The sequence below is a fragment of the Rhinatrema bivittatum genome, chromosome 11, assembly GCF_901001135.1.
Source record: "Rhinatrema bivittatum chromosome 11, aRhiBiv1.1, whole genome shotgun sequence".
Taxonomy (NCBI): domain Eukaryota; kingdom Metazoa; phylum Chordata; class Amphibia; order Gymnophiona; family Rhinatrematidae; genus Rhinatrema; species Rhinatrema bivittatum.
The window spans coordinates 36,256,791-36,283,708 of record NC_042625.1 but is presented as its reverse complement, the minus strand read 5'-3'; the positions used below and the strand labels follow the sequence as shown (position 1 = coordinate 36,283,708).

At 48.8% G+C, this 26,918-nt stretch overlaps 1 protein-coding gene across 1 annotated transcript in view; it reads right to left on the bottom strand.

Annotated features, from left to right (window-relative positions):
- DNAH10 (dynein axonemal heavy chain 10) overlaps positions 1–26,918 on the bottom strand; it is a 952,322-nt gene that overhangs the window by 317,964 nt on the left and 607,440 nt on the right. Inside the window, 3 exon segments of the mRNA XM_029571350.1 lie at positions 7,861–8,028; positions 8,634–8,727; positions 22,015–22,187. Of these exon segments, the coding sequence (XP_029427210.1) occupies positions 7,861–8,028; positions 8,634–8,727; positions 22,015–22,187 (435 nt within the window).

Below are 26,918 nucleotides of genomic sequence, written 5' to 3'. Positions count from 1 at the left end.
TAGAACAGACTGGCCGAAGATGGAATCTTGTCTGCCAGCCTTATCTAAGCAATACTGGGCTGCAAATGTATGGAGAGAACTCCAGGTAGCAGCCTTGCATATGTCAGTAAGCGGCACCGAACGGAGGTGCGCTACCGATGTCGCCATGGCCCTGACAGAGTGTGCTTTCACACGGTCTTGGAGTGGAATGCTTGCTTGCTGGTAGCAAAAGGAGATACAGTCCGCCAACAAGGAAGAGAGGGTCTGCTTTCCCAAAGGATTTCCAAGTTTGATGGCATCAAAGGAAACAAATAATTGAGTGGATTTCCTGTGGGCTGACGTGCGTTCTAGATAGAAGGCTAGAGCACGCTTGCAGTCTAAGGAATGCAGAGCCTGTTCCCCTGGATTGGAATGGGGCCTTGGAAAAAAAGTAGGTAGGATAATGGATTGATTAATGTGAAATTCCGATACTACCTTTGGTAAAAATTTAAGGTAAGTGCGGAGCACTACTCTGTCAGGTAGAATTTTAGTGTAAGACGGGTAGGTAACTAATGTCTGTAATTCACTAACTCTGCGAGCGGATGTGATCATGAGAAGAAAAACTACCTTCCAGGCGAGATAACGGAGATCATAGGAGTGGAGAGGCTCAAACGGAGGTTTCATAAGCCATCCCAACACTACGTTAAGGTCCCAAGCAGGGACCGGTGGGCGCAGTGGAGGTTTTAAATGGAGCAAGCCTCTCGTGAAGCATGATACTAAGGGTTGTGTCGAAATGGAGACATTTCCTATACCCTTATGGTACGCAGACACTGCACTGATATGCACCCTGATAGAGGAAGTTTTCAGGCCTAACTCTGACAAGTGCCAGAGATAGTCCAGGAACCTCGCAGTGGAACAAGTGAAGGGGTCTATGGACATGGAAATGCACCAGACCGTAAACCTCATCCATTTAGAGCAATAAGACTTTTTCGTTGAAGGCTTTCGTGAAGCCACCAGGACTCGGGAAACCGACTCTGAAAGGTTAAGAGGTTGGAGTATTAACCTTTCAACATCCAGGCCGTCAGAGACAGAGCCTGGAGGTTGGGGTGGCACAGGTACCCGTCGTTCTGAGTTATCAGAAGGGGATCCTTCCCCAGGGGAATGTGCCAGCGTATTGATAGGTCCTGGAGGATTGGAAACCACACCTAGTGTGGCCAGTGGGGGGCTATCAGAATCATTAAGCCCTTGTCCTTCTGTAGCTTCATGAGAGTCTTTGAAATGAGAGGAAGTGGAGGGTACGCATAAAGGAGATCGCTGGCCCAGGAGAGGGTGAAGGCATCTCTTGGTTGCGAGTGGTGACTGCGAAAGAGAGAGCAGAAGTTGGCTACTTTTGTGGTTGTGGACTGACGCAAAGAGGTCTATGCGAGGGTAGCCCCAATGTTGGAATATCGAGTCCGCTACCATGGGATTGAGATACCACTCGTGCGGATGGAAAGTGCGACTCAGCTTGTCCACCAAGAGATTGTCCACTCCCGGCAAGTAGGTTGCTTTGAGGTACATCGAGCGGGAAAGGGCCCATGCCCATATCTGTGCAGATTCCTGACACAGGAGGTAGGAGCCCGTTCCCCCTTGTTTGTTGATGTACCACATCACAACCTGATTGTCGGTTTGAATCAGGATGGCTTTATTTGATAGGCAGTCCTGAAAGGCCTTGAGGGCATATCTGATCGCCTGTAGCTCCAGGAAATGTATCTGGTGTCTGGCTTCCTCTGGAGACCAGGTTCCCCGAGTCTGCAGGTCGCCTACATGTGCACCCCACCCTAGGTTGGATGCGTCTGTTGTTAAGACAATTTGAGGTTCTGGAGTCTGAAATGGAAGGCCTTGAATGAGATTGGAGTGGTGCATCCACCAAGCTAGGGACAGACAGAGCTGTTTGGTAACCTGGATAATGCTGGACATTGGCTGACAAGCTTGAATCCACTGGGAGTTTAGGGTCCACTGCATGACCCTCAAGGCAAGGTGAGTTATTGGAGTGACATGCACAGAGGATGCCATGTGACCCAGCAGTATGAGGAAGTGACGAGCAGTTGGTGATGCTCGAGTTTGCATGTGATACGCCAGAGAGGCTATGGTGAAAGCGCGATCCTGGGGGAGGAAGGCTTTCGCCTGTAGTGTGTTTAGGTCGGCCCCTATAAAGGAAAGGGTTTGAGATGGAACTATCTTGGATTTGGGATAATTGATTAGAAACCCCAAGGAGATCAGGGTATGGCTAGTGACCGCAGGGAGGCTAATGCATCCTGCTGAGTCGGAGCCCTTATCAACCAATCGTCGAGATAAGGGTAGATATCCACTCCCTGATTCCTGAGAAAGGCTGAAACCACCACCAGGCACTTGGTGAATACTCATGGAGCGAACGCTAGGCCGAATGGTAGTACACGGTACTGGAGGTGATGAGGGCCGACCAGGAATCGCAGGAATTTGCGATGAAAAGGAGTTATGGAAATGTGTGTAAGCATCTTGGAGATCTAGAGAGCATAGACAATCTCCTCTTTGTAGAAGAGGAAGTAGAGAGCCCAAGGTTACCATTTTGAATTTTTCTTTCTGCAAAAATTTTTTTAGGGCGTGAAGGTCCAGTATCGGATGTACGCCACCTGACTTTTTTGGTATCAGAAAATACTGGGAGTAGAATCCTTGCCCCTGTTGGGAGAGGGGCACTGGTTCTATTGCTCGGATTTTGAAGAGGATTGAGACCTCCTGTTCGAGCAAGAGAGAGTGGTTGGAAGTCCCCCACGTCAGCCGAGGTGGGGAGTCCGGTGGAACAGTCAGGAAATTTAGGTGGTAACCCTGAGTGACTACCGCAAGCACCCACTGGTCTGTGGTGACAGTATGCCAAATGTTGTTGAAGTGGCAGAGCCGACCGCCGACCAGTATGGATGGAAGAGGAATTTGGCTTACACTCTCTAGGAAGGAGTCAAAACCCTGACACTGGTCCAGGCTGAGAGGCTGGCTGAGACTTTTGAGGTCGAGACTGTCTGGGCTGACCCTTTTGGTAAGGACTGGAAGGATGCCCTCTAGAAGCCGGAGGATAGAATTTTCTGGGCTTGTAAGCTGGCTGTTTAGAGTCATGCCTGAAAATTCTCTTTGGGGCGGATGGAAATTCAGACGGCACAGAAGAAAGCTGGTGCAGCGTTTCATGATAGTCCTTCAGCTGCGCCACAGTCTCTCAGATCTTTTCACCAAAGAGATTATCACCTACACAGGGTAGATCAGCTAACCTGTCTTGCACTTCTGGTCTTAAGTCTGAAGGTTTGAGCCAGGCCCATCTCCTTGTACTAATACCCTCTGCAGACACTCTAGAGACAGTGTCAAAAATATCATATGCAGCGCGTACCTCGTGTTTTCCAGCATCCAGACCTTTTTGAGCCAGAGCATAAAGTTGACTCTGGAGTTGTTCTGGTAAAGAATAAGAAAAATCCTGACTCCTCTTAAAAAAGGTCTCATGTATAACTGGTAAGAGGCAATGCGAGATATGAGCATTGAGCCATGGATGACACGTCTGCCAAAAGCATCCAGGGATTTTTGTTCCTTCCCTGGAGGTATGGAAGAATGAGGTTTTGAACATCGTGCCTTTTTCTGGGCTGATTCAACAACCACAGAGTGATGATCCAGCTGTGACTTTTGAAATCCAGGAGCTGATGGCACGAGATAAGTGGCATCAGTCTTATGGTTGACAGGTGGAACTGAACATGGGTGTTCCCAGTTTCTCTTTAGGAGGTCAATCAGGATTTCATGAATAGGTATAGACATTATCTCCTTAGGAGCATCAAGAAACTGGAGTACTTCCAGCATCTTGTGCCTAGAGTCCTCTTCTGTCTGAAGTTGAAATGGAATGGTTTCAGACATTTCCTTGATGAAATTAATAAAAGACAGATCTTCTGGTGGAGAACATCGTCTTTCATCTGGGGGAGAGGGCTCTGAAGGCAGATCATCGGTATCCTGGGAAGTATCATCAGTCCAAGGATCATAAGGCTGGTCATCAGCTCCCATAGGATCTCCAGAAGGGAGGAATGGTGTCAATCCCGAAGGATCAGGCCTAGGCGTCGATGGCACTGGAAGTGGAACCGACGGCATCGATGGAGGCATCGACTGCATTGATGGAGGAATCGATGGTATCGATGGAGGCATAGAAGGAACCAGTGACATTGATGGACGAGTCAGTGTTAAGATCCCATTCGTGGAATGGGTATCGGTGTTTCCTCTTCATCCGATGATACTGGAATCAGAGTAGAAGTACTGGATCCACCGGTGTTCTTGGTTCCAGCAGTGGAAGGGCACCAATCAACGCATCCAGTCTACCCAGTAGCGGTGCAAGCGCTATGGGAATCGGATCGGTGACCGGCTTGGGAACCGGCCCCGGCATCAATGGAGGTTAGAAGACCTGAAGTGCTTTTCCGATGGCCTCTTGGATCATTCGATCCAATTCCTCACGGAGACCTGGAGCGAGTAACCCCGGCTCCGGAGTAGGAGGCAGCACTGGCGTAGCCAGAGGGTCCATCGGTGAAGGTGACCCGGTCATAGAAGAGGATGGGGCCTTTTCTGGACGGGGCTTCTTTGTTGGTGGCTCTGTCGACATGAATGACGAGAGCTTGCCTGCATCAGCGGACTGAGCCTTACGATGACGGTGTTGATGTTTTTCACAATGATCTCCTCGGTCCTTTTCTTGAGGAGGCAAGGAGGTGATCGACACCCTTGGAATAGTTGACGCCGGTCGGGCAGCAGCAGTGTCCTGGTGCTGACGAGACGTCGATGGAACCGGCTCGGATGAGGTCGAAGCTATCGATGGAGCTGGGGTTTTTGACTGAAAGAGAAACTCCATTTTCTCTAAACGAGCCTTGCGGCCCTTCGGTGTCATTTGGGCACATTTGGCGCAAGTTTGGACATCATGGTCGGACCCCAAACACAAAACACAGACCCTATGCGGGTCAGTCAGGGACATTATCCAAGAACAGTCGGGGCACCGATGAAAACCCGACGCCATGACTTTGACAAAAATTTAGCCGCGGTGCTGTCAATGGCCAGTAGGCCCCAAAGGAATAACTTGATGGGAATCGACCGAAACTAGGGTAAAGCCTTACCTTTCGACCGCGGAGTATAGATATCGATAAGGGGACCCCTATGGGGTAAAGATTTTTGAAAATTTTGAGAGAAGTTCCGTGAGGAAAATTCCTGTCAGGAATCTCGAGAGCTCCTTAAGCCGCGTGGCTACTGCTGCACGGAAAAAAGAAGACTGAAGGGGGACCCCTGCTGGATGCAGGGTTGGTGCTGTGCTGGGCATGCCTAGTAGGTGCCAGTCAAAGTTCTAGAAACTTTGACAAAAGTGTTCTGTGATTGGGCTCCATCCTGATGATGTCACCCATATGCGAGGACTACCATCCTGCTTGTCCTGTGAGAAAACATACACCCCCCTATCTGTGGAGATGTGCCACCAACACGGCCAGGCATTTTGTGAAGACTAGAGGGGCTGACTCTAGCCCAAATGGCAACATCCAGTATTGGAAGTGCTGTCAACCCACCACAAATCAGAGATACTTCCTGTAACAGGGGAAGATCTCAATGTGAGTGCACGTGTTCTTTAGATCAAGGGTGCATAGCCAATGTCTTCCCAAGAACTGACACCAGCTGGGTTGGTAATGCACCTAAGAGCGCATTGAGCTTCTCTAGCAGCGATTCCTGGATAGACAGTACCGACTCCAGTGCCACAAGACCAATGCCCTGCAGCACCCGTTCCACCGCCAGCTGGACTCACTACTCCAGCTCCTCCTCCCGTAATGGGCATGGTCCTCGGGCACCAGGAGCAACGCCAAAAACCGGACATGGCCATGGCAGGACGAAATAAAAGGGCTGCAAAATCAAAATCAATGGTAGGGGGCGTCAATGGCCAGCGGACACCAAAGCACCACCACGTGGGGGGAATTGCTGTGAAAGGAAACTTACCAGAAGCATCAAAACCCTGTCTAGTAACACTATGGGGAAGCACCAAGAGGGATCCAGCATTGAACACCACGAAAAAAATCTGTAAAAAACGCGAGAAAAAAAGATAGCTTTCCTCAAGGCCAAAAAACAACCAAAGTGAGCTCATTCACACCATGATGCTTACAGCTCCACAGAAAAAAAAGATATTGGAGAGGGACCCTCATGTGGATGCATGGTTTAGGGCATGCTGAGCATGCACAGTATGCCAAGACAAAGTTCTAGAAACTTTGACATAAGTTTTCCATGTCGAGGCTTCTTCCTGAATGTAAACCGATGTGATATCTCAGATTGAATGCCGGTATATAAAAATTATAAATAAATAAATAAATAAAAATAAATCTGATGATGTCACCCATGTGTGAGGACTAGCATCCTTTTTGTCCTTGTAAAAGAAAGATCTACTGCTGCTCCTTTGATGTGGGCCAGAGCGGAGCAAAGAAGTTATTGCCCCATAGCCAATGTGGCCTGTAGCAAGGCCAAAGGAAAGCCACCAGCCCTACCCTAGTTCTGGTGCCAGAGACATCACCACCTACCCCCCTCCTGACATGGCTTATAGCGAGGCCAGAGTGCCATCACTGTCCGCCACCCTCCCACTGTGGCCTATAGAGGCAGCCAAAGTAACATCACTACCTGCCCCTTCCTGATGTGGCCTATAGTGGGACCAGAATGATATCACCCCCCCCCCCCCAGTATGGCCTAGAGTGGGGCAATAATGACATCACCATTACTAGCAATGGTAACATGGAATAGACTTAGTTTTTGGGTACTTGCCAGGTTCTTATGGCCTGGATTGGCCACTGTTGGAAACAGGATGCTGGGCTTGATGGACCCTTGGTCTGACCCAGTATGGCATGTTCTTATGTTCACCACCTGCTCCCTCTTGATGTGGCCTATAGTGAGGCCAGAGTGACATCACTACCTGCCCCTTTCCTGATATAGTCTGTAGTGGGCTATAGTGACGTCATCGCCCACCTCCCTCCCCTCCCGCCCTGTGGCCTTTAGTGCGGCCAAAAAGAAGACATTGCATTTCCCTCTCCTGATGTTGCATGTAGGGGCCCCCCTCCCACACATTCCACCAAGCTCAAGGAATGAGCACTACCCTGCTCAAACTCTCTCACTTCCTCCCTCCCCAACACAGTCCAGGATAACAGGAAAACAGGATGGCAACATAGCCTTCTAACCCACTATTCCTGTGCTGACTCCTCTTCTCACCCCCATAGTTCAGATCAGCTGTTTGAATCATATCAGAAGAAGATGAGTCAATAGGAGAAGTGGGTAAGAAGTGCTGAGTCCATACCTTGCTGTCCTGCTGGCTGGAGGCCCACCACAGAGAAGGGGGGGGGGGGGGGAGTGAGATAGCCTGGGAAGCAGGGAGAGAGAACAGCTTTAACATGCTGGAGGAACAGCTTTCAAGCTATGGGAGGGGATTCAGGGCTAGAGTTGAGGGGACTGAGGCATAGTGTGGGAACTAGGATTAGGGCAATAAAAAGGATACTTGGAGATGGGTGGAGGAACAGTAACAACTCAGTGAGTGGGAAGGGATATCAGTGGGGAGAAAGACAGGGTTGGGAATGTGAGATGGGAGTAAAGTGGGGAGGGCAAAAAGGTGGAAAGGGGTTACGACATGATGTGAAGGAACTGAAGGGTTAGGAAGGGAGTGAGAGGCAATAAAATGGGACTAGGGCAGTGAAGGGTTGATAGAGGATGGAACTTGGGAGGGGCTAAGAAGAGAGTGAGAAGCAGTAAAATGGGACTAGGGCTATGAAGGGGGTAAGAGTGTAAAATTTCATACATAAAACCTGCTGTCATATGATACACAGAGGATATAAGCCTGTACAATAGCATACTCATTTCTTTCCAACAGGGTACCTGGAAGAGAGCTTTTGCAGCATCATAATCCTGGATGTCTTCATAAACACGAGGCTCCCCCTCACGCAGTGCAGTTCTATAATCTCCAAATAGAATAGGATTTCGCATGGCCGTCTCTAAATCAGTTTTAAAATGCTCTTCTATCAATTGCTGTATGCAGTCTTGCACCTTAAAAAATAAGATTATACACTAGTAATGCAAACAAAAACTTGTAACATTATCTGCTTTGCTAGCATGAACATTGCTTTATTCGCTCCATTTTCCTTTTGTTATGTAAGCCCCACATCATAGATAGCATGCCCAAGGGGCACTGGTATTCTGACTGATTCAGAAGACTGAAGGGAAATCTTTTCAGAGACTATTCCTCAGCCTCATTCTGTGGTAAGCAGGAGTCCCTGCAGCTGCACTAGATGTCTTACCTCACTTCCTAGGTTCAAATGCATCACCTCTCTGGGGTGCATGAGCCGTGCTGTCCTCATTAGACAGTAGAATTGAACATGATCAATATTCCTTCTAATTTTTTCTGGTGGCATGCACATAACTTTGCAAGTCTGCAGTTTGTCCCACCCCAATCAGATCCTTTTTTTTTTTTTTTTTACCATAGAACCACCATCTACTGCTGCCTGACACCCAAGTTTCCTCCTTTCTCCCTGATTCTCTCTCATTTCAGGTCTCTTCACATTTCTCTTCTCAGTTTACATCTCTCTTCCCTTCACTACCACCTTTTCTCTTCTTGCACTTCCCACAAATTTCAGCAACTTTCCTGTACTCACCAATGTCTTATCCTCTTCATTAATCAATCTATCATGGAAAACTCTCAAGCACTCATTTCTCCATACTCTCACCATATGTGGAACCGTGAAAAACCTGATTGAAAATTAACATGTGAGATGAAAAGTGAGTTACCCAATATATCAAAAAGATTTGTAACATATTACATTTAAATTAACAGTTTCTTGGGGTTCCTTTTTATTTGTTCTGTAGACCACCATTTTCTTGGATTACCTTCACCCCCTTATGATGCCCACCATCATTTGGTTGGACAGATACGATGAAGCCAATATTCAGCTGGCCATTTAGTAGACAAGTTATCCGGCTAGAATTAGCTGGATAACTTGTCCTGGATATTTAGTGGCATAACTGTCCCACTGAATATCCCTGATTAAAGTTATGCAGCTAACAGTAGTCTGATAACCTGATAACTTTAAACATAACCGGATATTCTTTTGAATATAGCTGGTTATGTATAAAGTTATCCAGCTTGTGTGGCCAGATAACCAGTCTCTTAACCGGATATCTTTAAAAGATATCCAATTAAGTAGCAAACCTAATTTAAAAAAAACAAAACAAAACAAAACACGGGCCTATAGGCCCCAACTAGAATTCCCCCTCCCTTCAAGCCAAACTCCATAAATCAACCTTGCTGCCCCCTCCCCAAAGAGCCAAAATCGGAATTTTTAAAAAATATACAAGCCAGGGATCAGCACCAGCCTCTCCCCACTCCACGCTCAAGGTCCAGCTTTACTTTCTACAACCTTTAAATCTGTAAGCCCCCTCCTTCCCCCCACCCCAACTCTTCCCTTCCGTGTACCATAAATAGTGGTTTCTCTTCAGCTCGGATTGCAGCAGCCTCCTACCGTGACTCAGGCCGGCACATCTGGTAACGCTAAGGAGCTACGTTGTAAGCATAAACTTCTAGCATAGCTCCTATGAGCACTATGGTGATAGTCTGTATTTCCAGTGTAGCTCCTTAGCAATATCAGACGTGGGGAGAGGGGAGAGGCTGGCACTGACCCCTGGCCTGTATTTGTTTTTAAAAATTCTGATTTGGGCTCTTTGGAGATGAGGCAACAGGGTCAATCTATGGAGTTTGGGTTGAGGGAGGAATGTTGTCTGCGCCCGCAACTCCTCTGGAACCGTTTGACCCTTACATATATAAGCCAAAAAGATTGTTTCCTTCAACCAGCGAGCAATGGTGGTTTAAGAAGCCTTATTTCCCTTCTTTGCTTCATTGAACAAGACAAACATGATATGACTGCCGAAAACTGTTAGTGACCTTAAGATAATGCAAGAGCGTCCAGCGAACATCCAATAAGTGGAATTCCTTGGCATGTGGCATGTTTACCCCCAGGTGAGAAGAACTTCCACAGTCTGTTTGAGATGGAAAGGAAACAACCTTCGGCAAAAAGGAAAGGACCATACACAACAAAACCCCATTGTCCATAATCATCAGAAAAGAACCACTACATGACAAGGCTTGAAGCTCTGAAATCCGCCTAGCTGAACAGATCGCTGCCAAGAAGATGGTCTTCAGGATGAGATCATTCAAAAATGCTCGTCTTAACGGCTCAAAAGGGGAACCACATAAGACCCAAAGTACCAAATTAAGATTCCACGATGGACACAATCTATGGACCGGCGGACGCAAATGTTTCGCTCCTTAAGGAAATGAAAGACGTCCGGATGGGAAGCCAAAGGCATTTCTTGTAACTGGTCTCAAAGACACCCTTGGGCTACTACCTGTACTTGGAGTGAGTTATAAGCCAATCCCTTTGCCATGCCCCTCTGCAAAAAGGCCAAGACCTGAGAAATGTCCACTCGTAAGGGCTCTAGGCCTCCCTCCACACACCATGACTCAGACACTTTACACACACAGATATACACCAAAGAGTTAGCCGGTCTCCTAGCCTGAAGCAAAGTGGCAATTACCAACTCAGAATTCCCTTTTAAGCACAATTGTCGTTTTTCAAAAGCCAAGCCATGAGACAAAAGCAATCCGCCCAATCCAAAAAGATGTGTCCTTGTCGCAGCAACCTCTGCAGATGAACCGAATAGATGGGACTGTCTATCACTAGATGAATCAGGTCGCAAACTATGGACAGTGCAGCCACTCTAGCTCTACAAGAATCACTCTACTAGGATGTTGCTCTATGCAATGCCACACTCATCCTATGAGGGGCCACGGGGTAAACAAGGCTGGACTACAGTGTCAATCCCCTTGGACCTGACCTTCCTTCTGTGGCTGAAGATCCAGATGGTCACTTCCCCAACTGGACCAGAGGAGGGCAAAGGCCTCTGCTGACAACTACCACTCCCCCGGACCTAGCTGCTGCCTGCATAGATAATCCGCCTAGACATTGCCCACTCCAGCCACGTGATATGCCGCTAAGATCGCTGGTTAACTTTCCACCCAGACAAATAGCTCCTGGGCTTCCTGAGCCATTTGATAACTCTTCATCCCACCTTGATATTTTATACAGGCCACCACTGTTGCACTGTCCAAGAATACGTGCACTGTCCACCCTAGAATCTGTGGCAGAAAGGCCAATAGGGCCCTACAAACTGCCCTTGTTTCCAGTTGATTCACCAAGACACGTCCATTGTTGGCCACTGACCTTGGGCTGCCTGTCCTTGACAAACAGCCCCCAACCCTTTGGCATCCATGGTAACTACCACCCAATCCAGAATCTCCAGTTCTCTCTCCAAACTGGGTCTGGACAGCCACCATGAGAGACTGGACTTGGAACCTTCTTGCAGAGGTAAAGGAAACTAAAACTCCTCTGAGAGAGGATTCCGATGGGACAAAATCACTCTCTGAAGCGGCTGCATGTGAGCAAATGCCTATGGCACAAAATCTTACGTAGAAGCCATAAAACCCAGGACCTTCAAATAATCCCAGATCCTGGGCACCGATAGACGCAGAAGCACCTATCCCTCAACTTCATAATCCTGTCCGAGGTAAGGAACACCTTACCTATATGGGTATCGAACTTCGCCTCCAGATACTCCGACTGGGACAGTTGCAGGTGTCTCTTTGCCAGGTTCACCACCCAGCCCAGAGTCTGCAAAAACTCTCTATGACCCATTGAATCGAGTGCCAACACTCCAACTCAGATTTTGCCCAGATGAGCCAGTCATCTGGGTACAGGTGAACTAGAATACCTCTCTTCTGAGCGCCGCCACCACCACCATCACCATTACTTCAATGAAAGTTCGAGGTGTCATCACCAACCCAAAATTCAAAATGCTTTCCTAGCACCATGAACCACAGAAACTTCTGTTTCACATGTATGGAGATGTGCAAATAGGCTTCCATCAAGAAAAACAATGCCATAAATTCCCCTTTGCAAACCACTGCTATCTTCGTCTGCAACATCTCCATGCAAAATCATGGAACCCGCAACACCACATTGACCTTCTGAAGAGCAAGAATGGGCCTAAAAGTGCCTTCCTTCTTGGGAACCATGAAGTACACAGAGTATTTTCCTTGTCCCTTCTCCTTTAGACAATTGCGTCCAGTTGTTGCAACCTCTGCAATGTCTCCCAAACTACCTCTTGTCAGATGTGGGAGATGCAATGGGACACTACATAGGCTTTTCTGACTGGGTGAGAAACTTCTAAAGCAAAGCCTTCTCTTATCACTTCCAGAGCCCACTGATCTGATGTGATCTTGGTCCACTCTTCTTAAAAGAGGGCTAGTCTCCCTCCAATGGCCTCCAAGGAAGAGTGGACCAGCCCGCTTCATTGGGAGGTCTTACCTCCTCCAGCCCTTTGGCCAGAACTGTCCTGGGAAGGTCTACACATCCCCTGAAAGGACTGCTACCTTCCAGAGTTCTGCTTCTGTATTGGAGCATTTGAATTTCTGCTGGAATGAAATCTCCTCAGATCCTGAAAACGAGATCACGGCGGAAAGGTTTTCTTGCTGACCTTCTTATCCTTGGGCAACCTATTACCCTTTGACTCCCTCAAATGCTTCTTTAACTGCTCCAGATCTTCTCTGAAGAGCAGAGTTGATCATAGTTGTGCTTTATACCAGACATCCACCGACCAATTACGCAACCTTAGAGGTCTCCAGGATGCCATCACAGAGACTATGTTCCTGGCAGATGTCCTCACCATGTTATACAATGCATCTGACACATAGGTCACCCCTGCTTCCAATCAGGCTGCCTGCTTGGCATCGGTTGCCGGCACCGCCGGGACCAATACCTTCTCCTGCGTCTTTTGCACCCAGCGCAAACATGCTTGCTGCATTAGACTTGATCAAGGCCAAGACTTCAAACATCCTTTTAAACTGAATCTCCAGCCTCTGGCCCTGAATATCATTCAACACAGTGGACCATAACGGGGTGGTTGTCTTCTTGGTAACCGCTGACACCGCCGCATCCAGCTTAGGAAGCCTCATGAGCTCCAAGGTCCCTTCTGGCAAGGGAAACAACTTAGCAATCACCCTGGCTACCTTTAGACCCACTTCAGGAGTATTCCATTCCCAGACAATCACCTTCTTTGGTAAAGGGAAAGTCTTTAGTGGAAGGCCTACTTGCCTGAAGGAAAGTAGCTACAACTGACTCCAGGTATTCCCCTTAGATCTTAAGCGCCTCTTCTCAAAAGCTAAACAGTGAGACAAAGGCGAGCCACTCGATCAAAAAAGACAGGCCCTTGCCTGAGCAGGCCTGACTGATGAGCCAAGAGGATGGGTCCATCCACTGCAAGATGAATGAGCTCTGCAAACCAAAGACAACATGGCCACTCTGGCAGTACTAGAAGCACCCCACCTAGAAGTCACTCTATTCACCTCAACACTTGGCCTATGAGTGGTCCAGGAAAGAATACGTACGGCTGGATTCCTGTTGGCCACAGAAGAACCAGAGTGTCAAACTCTTTGGCTCCTACTTCTCTTCTGTGACTGAAGAACTGCGCCACTTTGGCATTGCTGCACAACGCCATCAGATCCAGCTGGGGACTACCCCACCTGGCCCGAATGAGGTCCAAGGCCTTCATCGACAACTCCCATTCTCCTAGATCTAATTGGCCACAGGAAATGCCACAATCCCTTCCAGAAATCGGTCCACACAGCCTCCAGAGCCACAGCTTGGCTCTTCATCCTGCCATGCTGATTGATAAAGGCCACTGTTGATGCACTGTCTGAGAACATTCTTACCGATCGCCCTCGGACCTTCAAAAGGAATCCTACCAGCGCCCTGCACACCATCCTCGTATCCAAATGATTGTTAGACCAGGATGCTAGTTTGGGCAACCACAAACTTTGGCCTTACGGTCTTGACAGACCGCCCCCCCCCCCCCCCAACCTTTCAGGCTGGCATCCATGGTCACCACTATCCAGTCTGGTAGCTCCAGATTTACTCCTTTTTCCAAATTGTGTCGCAAAAGCACCATGAGAGAATGGATTTGGAAACATCATGCAGTGGTAAGGGCAGATGAAACTCCTCTGACAATGGATTCCAACGGGACAGAATTGCCCTCTGGAGCGGACACATATGGGCAAATTCCCATGAAACCAAATCCAGCGTAGATGTCAAAGAATCCAGAACCTGTAGATAAGGCCCTGGCCACCAGCATCCACAGCAGTTGGTTCACCTGTGACTGCAGCTTTAAAATCCTCTCCAAGGTAAGAAACACCTTGTCCAGTCAGGTGTTGAATCTCACCCCCAGGTATTCCAAAATCTGGGCTGGAACTAGATGACTCTTGGCTAGGTTCACCACACAGCCCAGAGACTGCAACATCTCCAGCACCTTCTGAATAGACTGATGACATTCCTCTTCTGGCTTCGCTCAAATAAGACAGTCATCCAGATACAGATAAATTAAAACCCTTCCTTCCAGAGTGATACAGCCACCCCGACCATCACCTTTGTGAAAGTCTGTGGAGCTGCCACTTATCCAAAGGGAAGGGCTCGAAACTGGAAATACTGACCCAGCCAAAGAAATTTCTGCTGATCTGCGCGAATTGGTACATACAAGTAAGCCTCAGTTGAGTCCAATGAGGCCACAAACTCTCCTTGACGTACCGCAGCTATCAATGTTTGCAGCGTCACCATACGAAACTGGGAAACTTGCAGTCCCGCCTTGACTTTTTGCAGTTCGTCCCCTCGTTCTTGGAAACCATGAAGTAAATCAAGTATCTCCCTTGAATATGGTCCCTTGCCAGCACCAGATCCCACTCCCCAACTTGTGCTCCCAGTGGCCCTCCTCAGGGACCACCAAGAATTCTCTACCTTAGCCCTCATAGATTCAGGCGCAGGAGGGAATTTATCATAGACCTTGGTAGATGACTTGAAATTACCAATGATATTGCGGAATACACCACTCGTGATCTCCTCGATTTCTGGGGATCCCCTCCCGGGTCGAGTCATCAAGATCACTCTCCCTTTGTGTCTCTGGACCGGTATGCTGCACCTTGAGGAAATAATGCTCCTTATCATTGAGAAGGCGGTCCATCCTATTGTCCTCTGGTTATAGTGGTTGGAATTACATTCTCCCATTTTTGACTTGGAGACACTCCAATTAACAAGATAGGGTCCCCGCTGCCATCAGGATTGCCTTCTCTCTGTCAGGCGCCTTCCCTTGATATAATTACCACCACAGTATGCTGATTACACAGACGCCTTCTCGAAAGTGAGAGCAGAGATCCTACCAGAGCATCGCCCTTATGACTGTGCCATCAACTTGATTCCCGGTACCACTTCCTCATGGGGAAAGGTGTACCCTTTGTCCCTTCCCAAGATTAAGGCCATGGCTCGGTATATTCAAGAGAACCTGGAAAGAGGATTCATTCAGCCCTCAACATCACCTGCGGGGGCAGGATTCTTCTTTGTGACCAAAAAGGATGGTACCCTCTGGCCCTGTATTGATTACCGTGGGCTCAATGCTATAACAAAAATGGATTGGTACCCCTTGCCTCTCATCTCTAAGTTGAAGGACTGCCTACAGGGAGCCAGGGTGTTTACCAAACTAGATCTCCGGGGGAGGGGGGGGGCATACAGCCTAGTTCGAATCAAACCTGGTGACAAATGGAAAACCGCTTTTAATACACGGGATGGCCACTACAAATACCTAGTTATGCCGTTCAGATTGTGTAGCACCCAACACATGATGAATAAGATCTTCAGGGATCTACTATACACCAGCATAGAGGGTATCTCAACGTCCTTGCCTTCTCTAAGGATCTCCATACTCACCGTCACGACATTTAACAGGTCCTCCAACGACCGAGAGACCATAAACTCAAGCAAAACTGGAGAAGTGCATGTTTGAAAGAGAATCTCTTCTCTTCCTAGGATACATTATTTCCAGCATGGGATTCCAGATGGATCCGGAGAAGGTAGCCTGCATCTGGGACTGGCCCCAGCTCTCCAGACTTTGATCTTTGCAAAGATTCCTGGGATTCGCTAATTTCTACAGACATTTCATTCCCACTTCTCATAGCTGGTCGCTCCACTTACAGAGCTCATGAAGAAAGGGGCAAATCCCAAGGAATGGCCTGTAGAGGCAACCACCGCCTTCACAACCTAAAACAGGCCTTCCTTCAAGAGCCCTGTTTTCGTGACCTGGATCCTACTCGGTCCTTCATTCTGGAAGTAGACGCCTCCTCCATCGCAGTGGGTGCAGTTCTGGGCCAACTCTCCAGCAAGGGAGTCTTTCACCCATGCTCTTACTTCTCCCAAAAGTTTTCTCCAATAGAGAGGAATTATGGCATCGGGGATAAGGAACTCCTGGCCATAAAATTAGCCTTCGAGGAGTGGCGCCAATGGCTTGTGGGGGCACAACACACCATTACTGTTTATACTGACCACAAAAATTTGAAGCACCTTCACCATGCCCAGTGACTGAATGCCTGCCAAGCACGTTGGTCCCTGTTTTTCAGCTGCTTCAACTTTGTGGTAAAATATAGAACGGCTGCCAAAAATATCTGAGTCTAAGCCCTTCTCAAGAATAACCCAGATCCTCCCGGCTACATCATCGACCCAGCATGGATTCTACTAGCCACCTTGCAGAAAGTTCCTCCTGGAAAGACAGTGGTCCCAACCTGACTCCATGAGCGGGTGCTGGAACAGTCTCATGACTCACAAGTTACAGGTCACCCAGGTTGCGCTCAGAACCTCTTCCTGCTCAAACAATGGACAGGGACGTGAAGACCTATGTGGATTCGTATCCCACCTGTGCCCAACAAGGGCCCTTGATGGAACGACTTTGGGAGCTGTTACAGCCACTGCCATCCCCCAAAGATCCCTAGACCCACTTGTCTATCGACTTTGTGGTAGACCTCCCCCTTTTAGCGGCAACCGCATAATATGGGTCATCACCAACCATTTCTCCAAAATGGCTCATTTCGTCACCCTCCCACATCTTCCATCCACACCTGAGTTGCCAAACTGTTCACCTCTCACATCTTTCACCTCCATGGGCTACCTTGCCATGGGCATCCAGTTCACCACCAAGTACTGGCAATCGCTTTGCCGTAAGTTTAACATCAAACTAGACCTCACCACAGCCTATTATCTACAGGCTAATGGGCAAGCAGAACGAACAAATTGTACGCTGAAGATCTTCCTGCGAGTGTTTGTGAATGAGCGACAGGACAACTGGGCCACTCTCCTTCCATGGGCAGAGTTTCCCATAACTCGCACATCAACACGGCTACTAGATCATCCCCCATTTTCATTGTGTATGGGAGACAACCACTTCTTCTACTTCCTGCACCCTCGTCCGTTCCCTCGCCGGTGGTCCAATTAACCATGCAGTAGTTCCAAGAATTGTGGGCCCAAACTGAGGTCATGATCCAAAAGGTCAACCAGAAAGCAAAGAAGACAATGAACAAACATCAGAGTCCTGCCCCGCAGTTCAAACCCGGGGATAAAGTCTGGTTGAGTACTCACAATATACGACTTTGTGTACCTTCCATGAGACTGGCACCTCGCTATATTGGCTCTTTCTCCATCCTCTGACAGATTGGCCCAGTCACTTATCAGCTCCGACTCCCCACGTCATTAAGAATTCACAATGTCTTCCATGTCTCCCTTTTCAAACCAGTAGTTCTGTCATGACCGACCCGGAGAGTCCCCGACCCGCAAAGGATTTTTTCAAAGACCAGCTTTATCAAGTAAAAGAAATATTAGATGTCTGCCACCGAAACAGAAGATAGGAGTATCTAATATCCTGGAAGGGGTACGGCCCAGAAGAAAATTCCTGGGAACCCACATCCAATATCCGGGACAAAGTACTATTTAAGAAGTTCCATGCCTCTCACTCGAAGAAGCCCAAGCCCTTGGGAAGGGGGCTTAGAGGAGGGGGTACTGTTGCGACAGCTGGCTGCGGAGGCATGCGGCCAGCCTCACTCAACACCCACCGAGCCGGCTGTGTCCCTGCCTTGTTCGCAGCACTGGGGAGCCGCTATCGCTGCTTCCTCCCGGCACGGCAGGGAGCTGATACCTACGCCGATGCACAGCTTGCCACTGCTGCCTCTAGGCATGTGTGCTTGGCTTCCACCCATATTTAAAGGGGCCACGGCGGGAAACTTCCCATGGCCCCGAATAATGTCAGTCCCTGGGGCTATTTAAAGGCAGCCCTTGCTGCCAAACCCTTGCCTCAGCAACAGGTCGAGCTCTCCTGAGTAACGAGTTGCTTCTCCATGTTCCTGCTCCTGGCTCTGTGTTTCCGCTCCCTTGGACTGACTCTCTGGCTTGACCTCAGTACATTCTCCTGACTTCTGCTTGTCTGCTGCCTGACCCAACCTTCTGCCTGCCTCCTGGACTCTGCTTTGCCGGTCGCCTTTATCGGATTCGCCACCCAGAGACCTGCGCCTAAGTCCAGCTGGCCCTGGTACCCAAGGGCTCAATCTGCGGGGAACAAGGGCTGGTATTGGTGAAGGTCCAGTTGGGTCTACACACCGCTCAGTTCCAATGTCGACCACAGAGACCTGCAGGGGGAGGCTCCTTCTGCAGGTAGCGTCAACCTTGTCTTGGCCCAAGAGTCCATCTCCTAACACCAGTGTAGAAGCCATGGAACCCAGGGCCTACAAATAGTCCCAGACCCTGGGAATCGAGAGACGCAGCAGCCGAAGGACATGACTCTACAACTTTATTACCCTTTCCGTAATCAGAAACACCTTCCCCATCCTGGTATCAAAACATGCCCCCAGATATTCCAATGACTAGGTCAACTTTAAATGGCTCTTTACCAGATTCATCACCCAACCCAATGAATCCAGGAGCCACAGGACCCGCTGGACTGAGCAACAACACTCCATTTTAGACTTCGCAGGTACTAACCAATGATCCAGGTATGGGTGCACCAGGATACCTTCCTTCCTGAGTGCCGCTGCCACTATCACCATCACCTTTGTGAACATGAGCAGCGCTGTTGCCAGCCCAAAGGGAAGGGCTCGAAATTGGAAATGCTCCCCCAGGTCCATGAACATCAGGAACCTCTGGTGTTCGGCCCGAATGGGGATATAGAGATAAGCTGCCGACAAGTTCAACAATGCCAGAATCTCCCCTTTGTGCACCACCGCTATCATTATGCGCAACGTCGTCATCTGAAACCACAGCACCCGAAGAGCACCATTGATCTTCTGCAGATCGAGAATGGGTCGAAAAGCCTTTTCCTTTTTGGGCACCATGAAGTACACGAAGTACCGACCCTGTCCTGTCTGCTGAGTGGGCACTGGAACAATGGCATGCAGGAGCTAGAGCTGTTGCAAAGTATCCCGCACCATCTCTCGCTTAGACCACGAGATGCAGAGGGAGATTACAAAAGCATCCCTGAGTGTACGAAAAAATTCTAAGGCATAGCTGTCTCTTACCACTTCCAGTACCCACTGGTCTGAGGTGATCCTAGTCCACTCCTTGTAAAAGAGGGACACAGCCTCCCTTTGATAGCCATCAGAGAGGAGTGGACTAGTCCGCCTTCATTGGCCAATCTTATTTCCACCCCCTCAGAGGTCTGTGTTGGGCTCGAAAGGACTGCTGCCTGCCAAATTCTGTTTTTGCACTGCCGGGCCAGGGCTCCTGCCAGCATGAAACCTCCTAGACTCTCAGAAATGAGCTCATGGAGGAAAGACTTCTTGGGGGTCTTCCTATCCTAAGGCAACTGAATATCCTATGACTTCCCGAACTGCTTCATAAGCTGCTCCAGATCCTCCCCAAACAGCAGCTTGCCCCTGAAGGGGAGGATAAACAGCTGGGCTTTAGACCATACCTCTGCTGACCAATTTTGCAGCCATAGGAGTCTCTGTGCTGCCACCGCAGAGACCATGCTCCTGGTGGAGGTCTGGATCATTTCATAAAGGGCATCCACTACATAGGCCGCTCCCGCTTCCAAGCAGGTAGCTTGAGCCGCCTCAGCTGCCGATCCCAACCGCTTATCATGTGTCTTCTGCACCCAGCAAAAGCAGGCTCTCTGCATCAAGCTTCTGCACACTGCTGCACGCAGACTCAAGGCTGACACCTCAAACATTCTTTTAAGTAAAATTTCTAGTTTTCGATCCTGGACATCCTTCAGTGCGGGATGGTCATCTTCTTGGTAACCATGGACACCACCGCATCCACCTTGGGAATCTTCCACGACTCCAACATCTGTTCCAGCAAGGGATATAACTTAGCCATAGCCCTGGTCACCTTAAAACCCACTTCAGGAGATTCCCACTCCCGATCCACCAGATTCTTCACCTTCTTCGGCAACAGAAAAGCCTTAGGGGGTCCCCGTAATCCCTCTAGGACCAAGTTTACCCCTTCATTATCCGAATCCTCCTGAGTGACCTTAATCCCCAGCTCCTCCAGCACCTGGGGAATTAGCAGGCCCAGCTCATCCCTACAGAACAGCTGAACAACCCAAGGGTCATCACCATCCGTGATTGGCCCTTGTCTAGATCCTGCACTGGATCCCCCAACACACTAACAGGTTTCTGATCCGGATCCTGTATCGGATCCACTAAGGTATTAATAGGGTCTGCGTCTGGATCCACCGGCCCTCCCTACATCTGATCCGGATCATCCATCTCCTCTGAAGAGTCTTCTTCGACCATGGCCCAACTGAGGCCCAAATCTTGCAGGATCCTTCCGGACTCTGCATGCCCCAGATCCCTAGGCTTCTTAGCCATCTGGGACTTTCTGGGCGAAAGCCTCTTGGTCCCTGCTCCCTTTCTGGCCAAATAAGCCTTATGGAGCAGGACAAAATCCTCAGAATAAGCTTCTGGATCTGAAGAAGAAGGGTCCGGGTCCACATCCCCCTGCGCTTTTTCCCTTTCCCTGCTACCAGCAGGATCCTGATCTGCGGGAAACAGCATGGGAGGGGAGTTCCGAGGCTCTGCCACAGTAGCCTGACTCCCGGCATGTGCTGACAAAATGGCTGCCGGCTCCTCTGACACCCCCCCCCCCCCCCCCCCAGGGCCTCCAGAACCGGCCCAGCCTACCTTGTGTTCCTGCCGCTTCCTCCGGAGGTCCTGAAGAGGTCCCAGGCCCCCCAGAGACACATTCCCTGCAAAATACGGCTGAATCGAGGAGAGCCTGTTTCGAATCACGACAAACTTTGCTGCGCTGCGCAAGAGGTGGCATGCCAGCGCAATGGAGCCTAAAAATAGCCCCTGCCAATGTGAGGAGAAAACGGCGCTGTCTGGCACTGAAAACAGCCCCTGGGCCCGAGCAAGGAATGAATTCGCCCTCCCCCCCCCCCCCTTCCTCGGACCCTTACCTGCCTCCCAGCAGAGAAATCCAGCTGCTCAACTGCCTCAGCCCTACTCCTCTTCTACCTGGAAACAGCCATTTTATTTTTCAAACAATTTAAAACATACAGCTGCTCATAAATAGGGCCAGGGAAGGGAAGAAAATTCAAATACTTCCCTGCTTCCAAAGGAGACTGAGCACAGAGGGTACCAGGGACAGAGGGGGTGAGGAAACCAGGACCTCTGCCTTTCATCCCCCACCCCTGGATGATAAGGGCTGAGTCAGAACAGGGATCTCCAACCTCCTGTTCACCCTGCTCAACCCAAGGGATGGCCCACGAAGGTACCTTGCACCACAGAGAGCCAAAATCTCCTAAACGTTTTCTTTTTTTTTATGTTGAAACGGTTTTTATTGAATTTTACAATAAGAAAGAAACTTACAGCTACCTTTTAAACTCCAGACTGCAGGTTGCACCTCTACCATCTGCTGGAGACAGAGAAATACTGAGGGACTGCAGGTGGCACTCTCAGTTATGTAGCAGTGCCTCAAAGTTTTGTTCTCTGCTTCCATCTGCTGGTAGGGATGCATAAACCCACTTGTCTGGACTGATCCGGGGTACGAACAGGAACAAGCGTTATATCATATGAGTGTTAAACAGCAAGTGAAAATGGAGTTGAAAAAATATAAATTATACCGCTCTCGGGTTGTTAGAGTGAGCCCATTGTAGATCCTGGAGAGGTCCCGAAGATTAAATATGTAATGGAATTTTGAAGGGGTTGGAGGAAGATCCCGAACAATCATATTATAAAGATCTAATGTACAGGAAGTCAGCTTGTCACAGATTGCTTGAATGTCTTCAGGAAAAACCTGCGAACAAGAAAATTAATAACCCTCTTTTATCCATATATAGCAAATGTTGCTCACCTGTAACAGGTGTTCTCACAGGACAGCAGGATGTTAGTCCTCACATATGGGTGACATCACAGGATGGAGCCCAATCACGGAACACTTCTGCACTAACCCTGCAGCCAGCAGGGGTCCCCCTTCAGTCTTGTTAAAAAGCTACAGGTAGTGCCGAAAATAAAATAAGAAAATGTTACGAACCCAACACCGCAGGGCAGTGGGCGGGTTTCGTGAGGACTAACATCCTGCTGTCCTGTGAGAACACCTGTTACAGGTAGCAACATTTGCTTTCTCACAGGACAAGCAGGATGGTAGTCCTCACATATGGGTGAGTACCGAGCTGAGGATGTCAGAGTATGCACCAAATGTGACCAGGCTTGCAAGGCACTAGGCCTGGGATGAAATTTGGCCGAGGACATCCTGAACCCTAACGGGCAGGCGGAAGGGTGTTGGTACGTCACGTTGTAAACAGGCTGCGCAAGACAGACTGTCCGAAGATGGAATCTTGTCTTCCGGCTCTGTCCAAGCAATAGTGGGCTGTAAAGGTATGGAGAGAACTCCAGGTGGCAGCCCTGCAAATGTCAGGAAATGGCACCGATCGTAGGTATGCTACTGAAGTTGCCATGGCTCTCACAGAATATGCTTTAACACTGTCTTGAAGTGGAATGCCTGCTTGCTGATAGCAAAAGGATATGCAGCCTGCTAACCAGGAGGAGAGAGTCTGCTTACCCACAGGCTGTCCCAATTTGATAGGATGGAAAGAGACAAACAACTGAGTGCTTTTCCTGTGGGCAGCTGTACGGTCTAGGTAGAACGCTAGAGCCCGTTTGCAATCAAGGGTATGCAGAGCCTGTTTTCCTGGACTGGAATTGGGCCTGGGAAAAAAGGTAGGTAGTATAATGGATTGATTGAGATGAAACTCCGAAACTACCTTAGGTAAGAATTTAGGGTGAGTGCGGAGCACTGCTCGGATCCTGCAGAAGTTTAGTGTAAGGCAGGTAAGTAACTAGAGCCTGTAATTCACTAACTCTGCGAACGGAAGTGATTGCCAAAAGGAAAATCACTTTCCATGACAGATAACAAAGGTCACAGGATTGAAGAGGGTCGAATGGTGGTTTCATGAGCCGACCCAAAACTAAGTTGAGGTCCCAAGAAGGGGCCGGAGGACGCAGAGGAGGCTTGAGGTGAAGCAAGCCCTTCAAAAAATGTGTTACAAGGGGTTGTACTGAAATAGGAACATCCCCAACACCTTTATGGAAGGCGGCAACCGCACTGACATGCATTCTGATGGAGGAAGTTTTTAGACCTGACTCTGACAAGTACCAGAGATAGTCCAGAAACTTCGTGATTGGACAGGTAAAGGGGTCAAGGGATTGAGAAGAGCACCATGACGTAAACCTGTTCCATTCGTAAGAATACGATTTTCTCGTGGAAGGCTTCCGTAAAGCAATCAGGACATGGGAAACTGGGTCAGAAAAGTTAAGTGGCTGAAGGATTAACCTTTCAACATCCATGCCGTCAGGGACAAGACTTGAAGATTGGGGGGGGCGGAGGCAGCCGTCGTTTTGAGTGATTAGAAGCAGGTCCTTTCCCAAGGGAATGTGCCTGCGAATGGAGAGATCCGGAAGTACTGGAAACCACACTTGGCGCAGCCAGTGAGGTGCTATCATGATCATGGTTCCCTTGTCCTGACGTAACTTCAAGAGAATCTTCAAGAGAAGTGGAAGTGGAGGGAATGCGTATAGGAGACCGGTTGCCCGTGATAGGGAGAACGCGACTCTTGGCTGATAGTGTTGGCTGCGAGTGAGAGAGCAGAAGTTTGTCTACTTTGCAATTTTGAGGTGACGGCAAAAGGTCTATTTGAGGATAACCCCATTGGTGGAAGATCGAGTGCACTACTGAGGGGTTGAGAGACCACTCATGCGGTTGAAAGGTGCGACTCAGCTTGTCTGCCAACACATTGTCCACTCCCAGCAAGTAGGTGGCCCTGAGGTACATTGAGTGGGAGAGGGCCTCTGCCCATATCTGTGCAGCTTCCTGACACAGAAGGTAGGAGCCTGTCCCTCCCTGTTTGTTGATGTACCACATGGCCACCTGGTTGTCCGTCTGGATCAAGATGACTTGATTGGAGAGGCGATCCTGAAATACCCTGAGAGCATATCTGATTGCTCACAGCTCCAGGAAATTTATTTGGTGTTTGGCTTCCACTGGAGACCAAGATCCTTGTGTCTGCAGATCAGCCACATGGGCTCCCCAGCCAAGGTTGGAAGCATCAGTGGTGAGAGTTATTTGAGGGTCTGGAGCCTGAAAGGGCAAGCCCTGGGGGAGACTGATCTGATTTTTCCACCAGGCGAGAGACTGATGGTGTGAGTCGGTAACGTGGACAATGGTCAACAAGGGCTGAATGGATTGAGTCCATTGTGACATTAGAGTCTACTGCATGACTCTCATGGCCAAGCGGGCCATTGGGGTGACCTGAACTGAGGACGCCGTGTGTCCCAGGAGGATGAGAAAGCGGTGTGCAGTTGTGGAGTGTTGAGACTGCAGCTGGTGTGCAAGAAACATGAGAGTGAGAGCTCACTGTCAATGCAGAAAAGCCTTTGCCTGCAAGGTGTCCAAGTCTGCCCCAATGAATGATAAGGTTTGAGAAGGGACTATGTAGGATTTGTCGCAGTTGATGAGAAATCCGAGTGAAATTAGAGTGTGTAAAGTAAGATGTAGGGACGACAGAGCAGCTTGCTGAGTGGGAGCCCTGATTAACCAATCGTCTAGATATGGGTAGACATGAACACCTTGAGTTCTGAGAAAGGCTGCAACTACGACGAGGCATTTTGTGAAGACTCATGGTGCAGACGCAAGGCCGAATGGAAGCACTTGGTACTGATAGTGCTTGGGGCCTACTAGAAACCTCAGGTATTTGCGATGAGATGGAATTATCGCGATATGAGTGTACGCGTCCTGGAGGTCTAGAAAGCAGAGGCAGTCTCCTCTTTGTAGAAGAGGAAGAAGAGAGCCCAAGGTTACCATTTTGAACTTCTCTCACTGGAGGTACTTGTTGAGGGCAGGTAGATCCAGAATTGGATGAACGCCTCCCGATTTTTTGGGGATTAGAAAGTACCGGGAATAGAACTCTAGGCCTTGTTGTGAGTTTGGCACTGGTTCTATTGCTCTGGACTGGAGGAGGAGAGAGACATCCTGCTCCAGGAGCAGTGAGTGGTTGGATGTTCTCCATGTCGGTAGAGGTGGGGAGTCCTGTGGAAAGGAGAGAAAGTTCAGACGATAACTTTGAGCAATTATCGCTAGGACCCACTGGTCTGAGGTGATTGCGTGCCACCTGTTGTTGAAATGGCACAATCGACCTCCCACTGGTATGTGGGGCAATGGAAGCTGGCTGCTGCTCTCTATGTAAGAGTCAAAAACCGGAAGCAGGGCCCGGCTGAGGGGCTGTTTGCGGTTTCTGTTTCTGTGTCTGACAAGACTGGGCTTTCTGAAACGGTCTCGTAAAACGGGTTCTAGTTGTTGGCGGGTAGGACTTCTTCGGGCGGAAGAATGACTTCTTAGAGTCTTTCCTAAAAGGCTGTTTTGAAGAGTATTCGGAAGGCATGAGAGAGAGCTGTTTTAGGGTCTCATGATGGTCCTTTAGTTCCGCCACCGTCCGTTGAATCTGCTCGCCAAACAGATTGTCTACTACACAGGGGAGGTCGGACAATCTGCCATAAGAACATAAGAAATTGCCATGCTGGATCAGACAAAGGGTCCATCAAGCCCAGCATCCTGTTTCGAACAGAGGCCAAACCAGGCCACAAGAACCTGGCAAGTACCCAAACACTAAGAAGATCCCATGCCACTGATGCAATTAATGGACGTGCAGCTCCGTACCCATGAGACACTACTAGAGGCGACGACCCTGATAAGTATAAAATGAAACAGTAGTGGGACGGAAAAGCAGCAGGGGAGAAGGGATTTTAAGAAAAATTGAAATATTATAAAAAAGAGTAACTTTAGAGACATTGTTCAATTTAATAAAAGAATAATAGACGGAGGCTAAGGAGAGGATAACTGAAAATCGGTTACCCTCATTGAATAACCTCCGTACAAGATTACCACCAAACAAGCATTCCCTTGTATGTTACAGTTGGTGTATTTTCGAAAAGGGAAAGAGGTTGGTTAGTGACTACTGATGCAATTAATAGCAGTGGTTATCCCCTAAGTAAATTTGATTAATAGCCGTTAATGGACTTCTCCTCCAAGAACTTATCCAAACCTTTTTTGAACCCAGCTACACTAACTGCACTAACCACATCCTCTGGCAATAAATTCCAGAGCTTTATTCTGTGTTGAGTGAAAAAGAATTTTCTCCGATTAGTCTTAAATGTGCTAGTTGCTAACTTCATGGAATGCCCCCTAGTCCTTCTATTATTCGAAAGTGTAAATAACCAATTCACATCTACTAGTTGAAGACCCTCTCATGATCTTAAAGACCTCTATCATATCCCCCCTCAGCCGTCTCTTCTCCAAGCTGAACAACCCTAACCTCTTCAGCCTTCCTCATAGGGGAGCTGTTCCATCCCCTTTATCATTTTGGTTGCCCTTCTCTGTACCTTCTCCATCGCAACTATATCTTTTTTCAGATGCGGTGACCAGAATTGTACACAGTATTCTAGGTGTGGTCTCACCATGGAGCGATATAGAGGC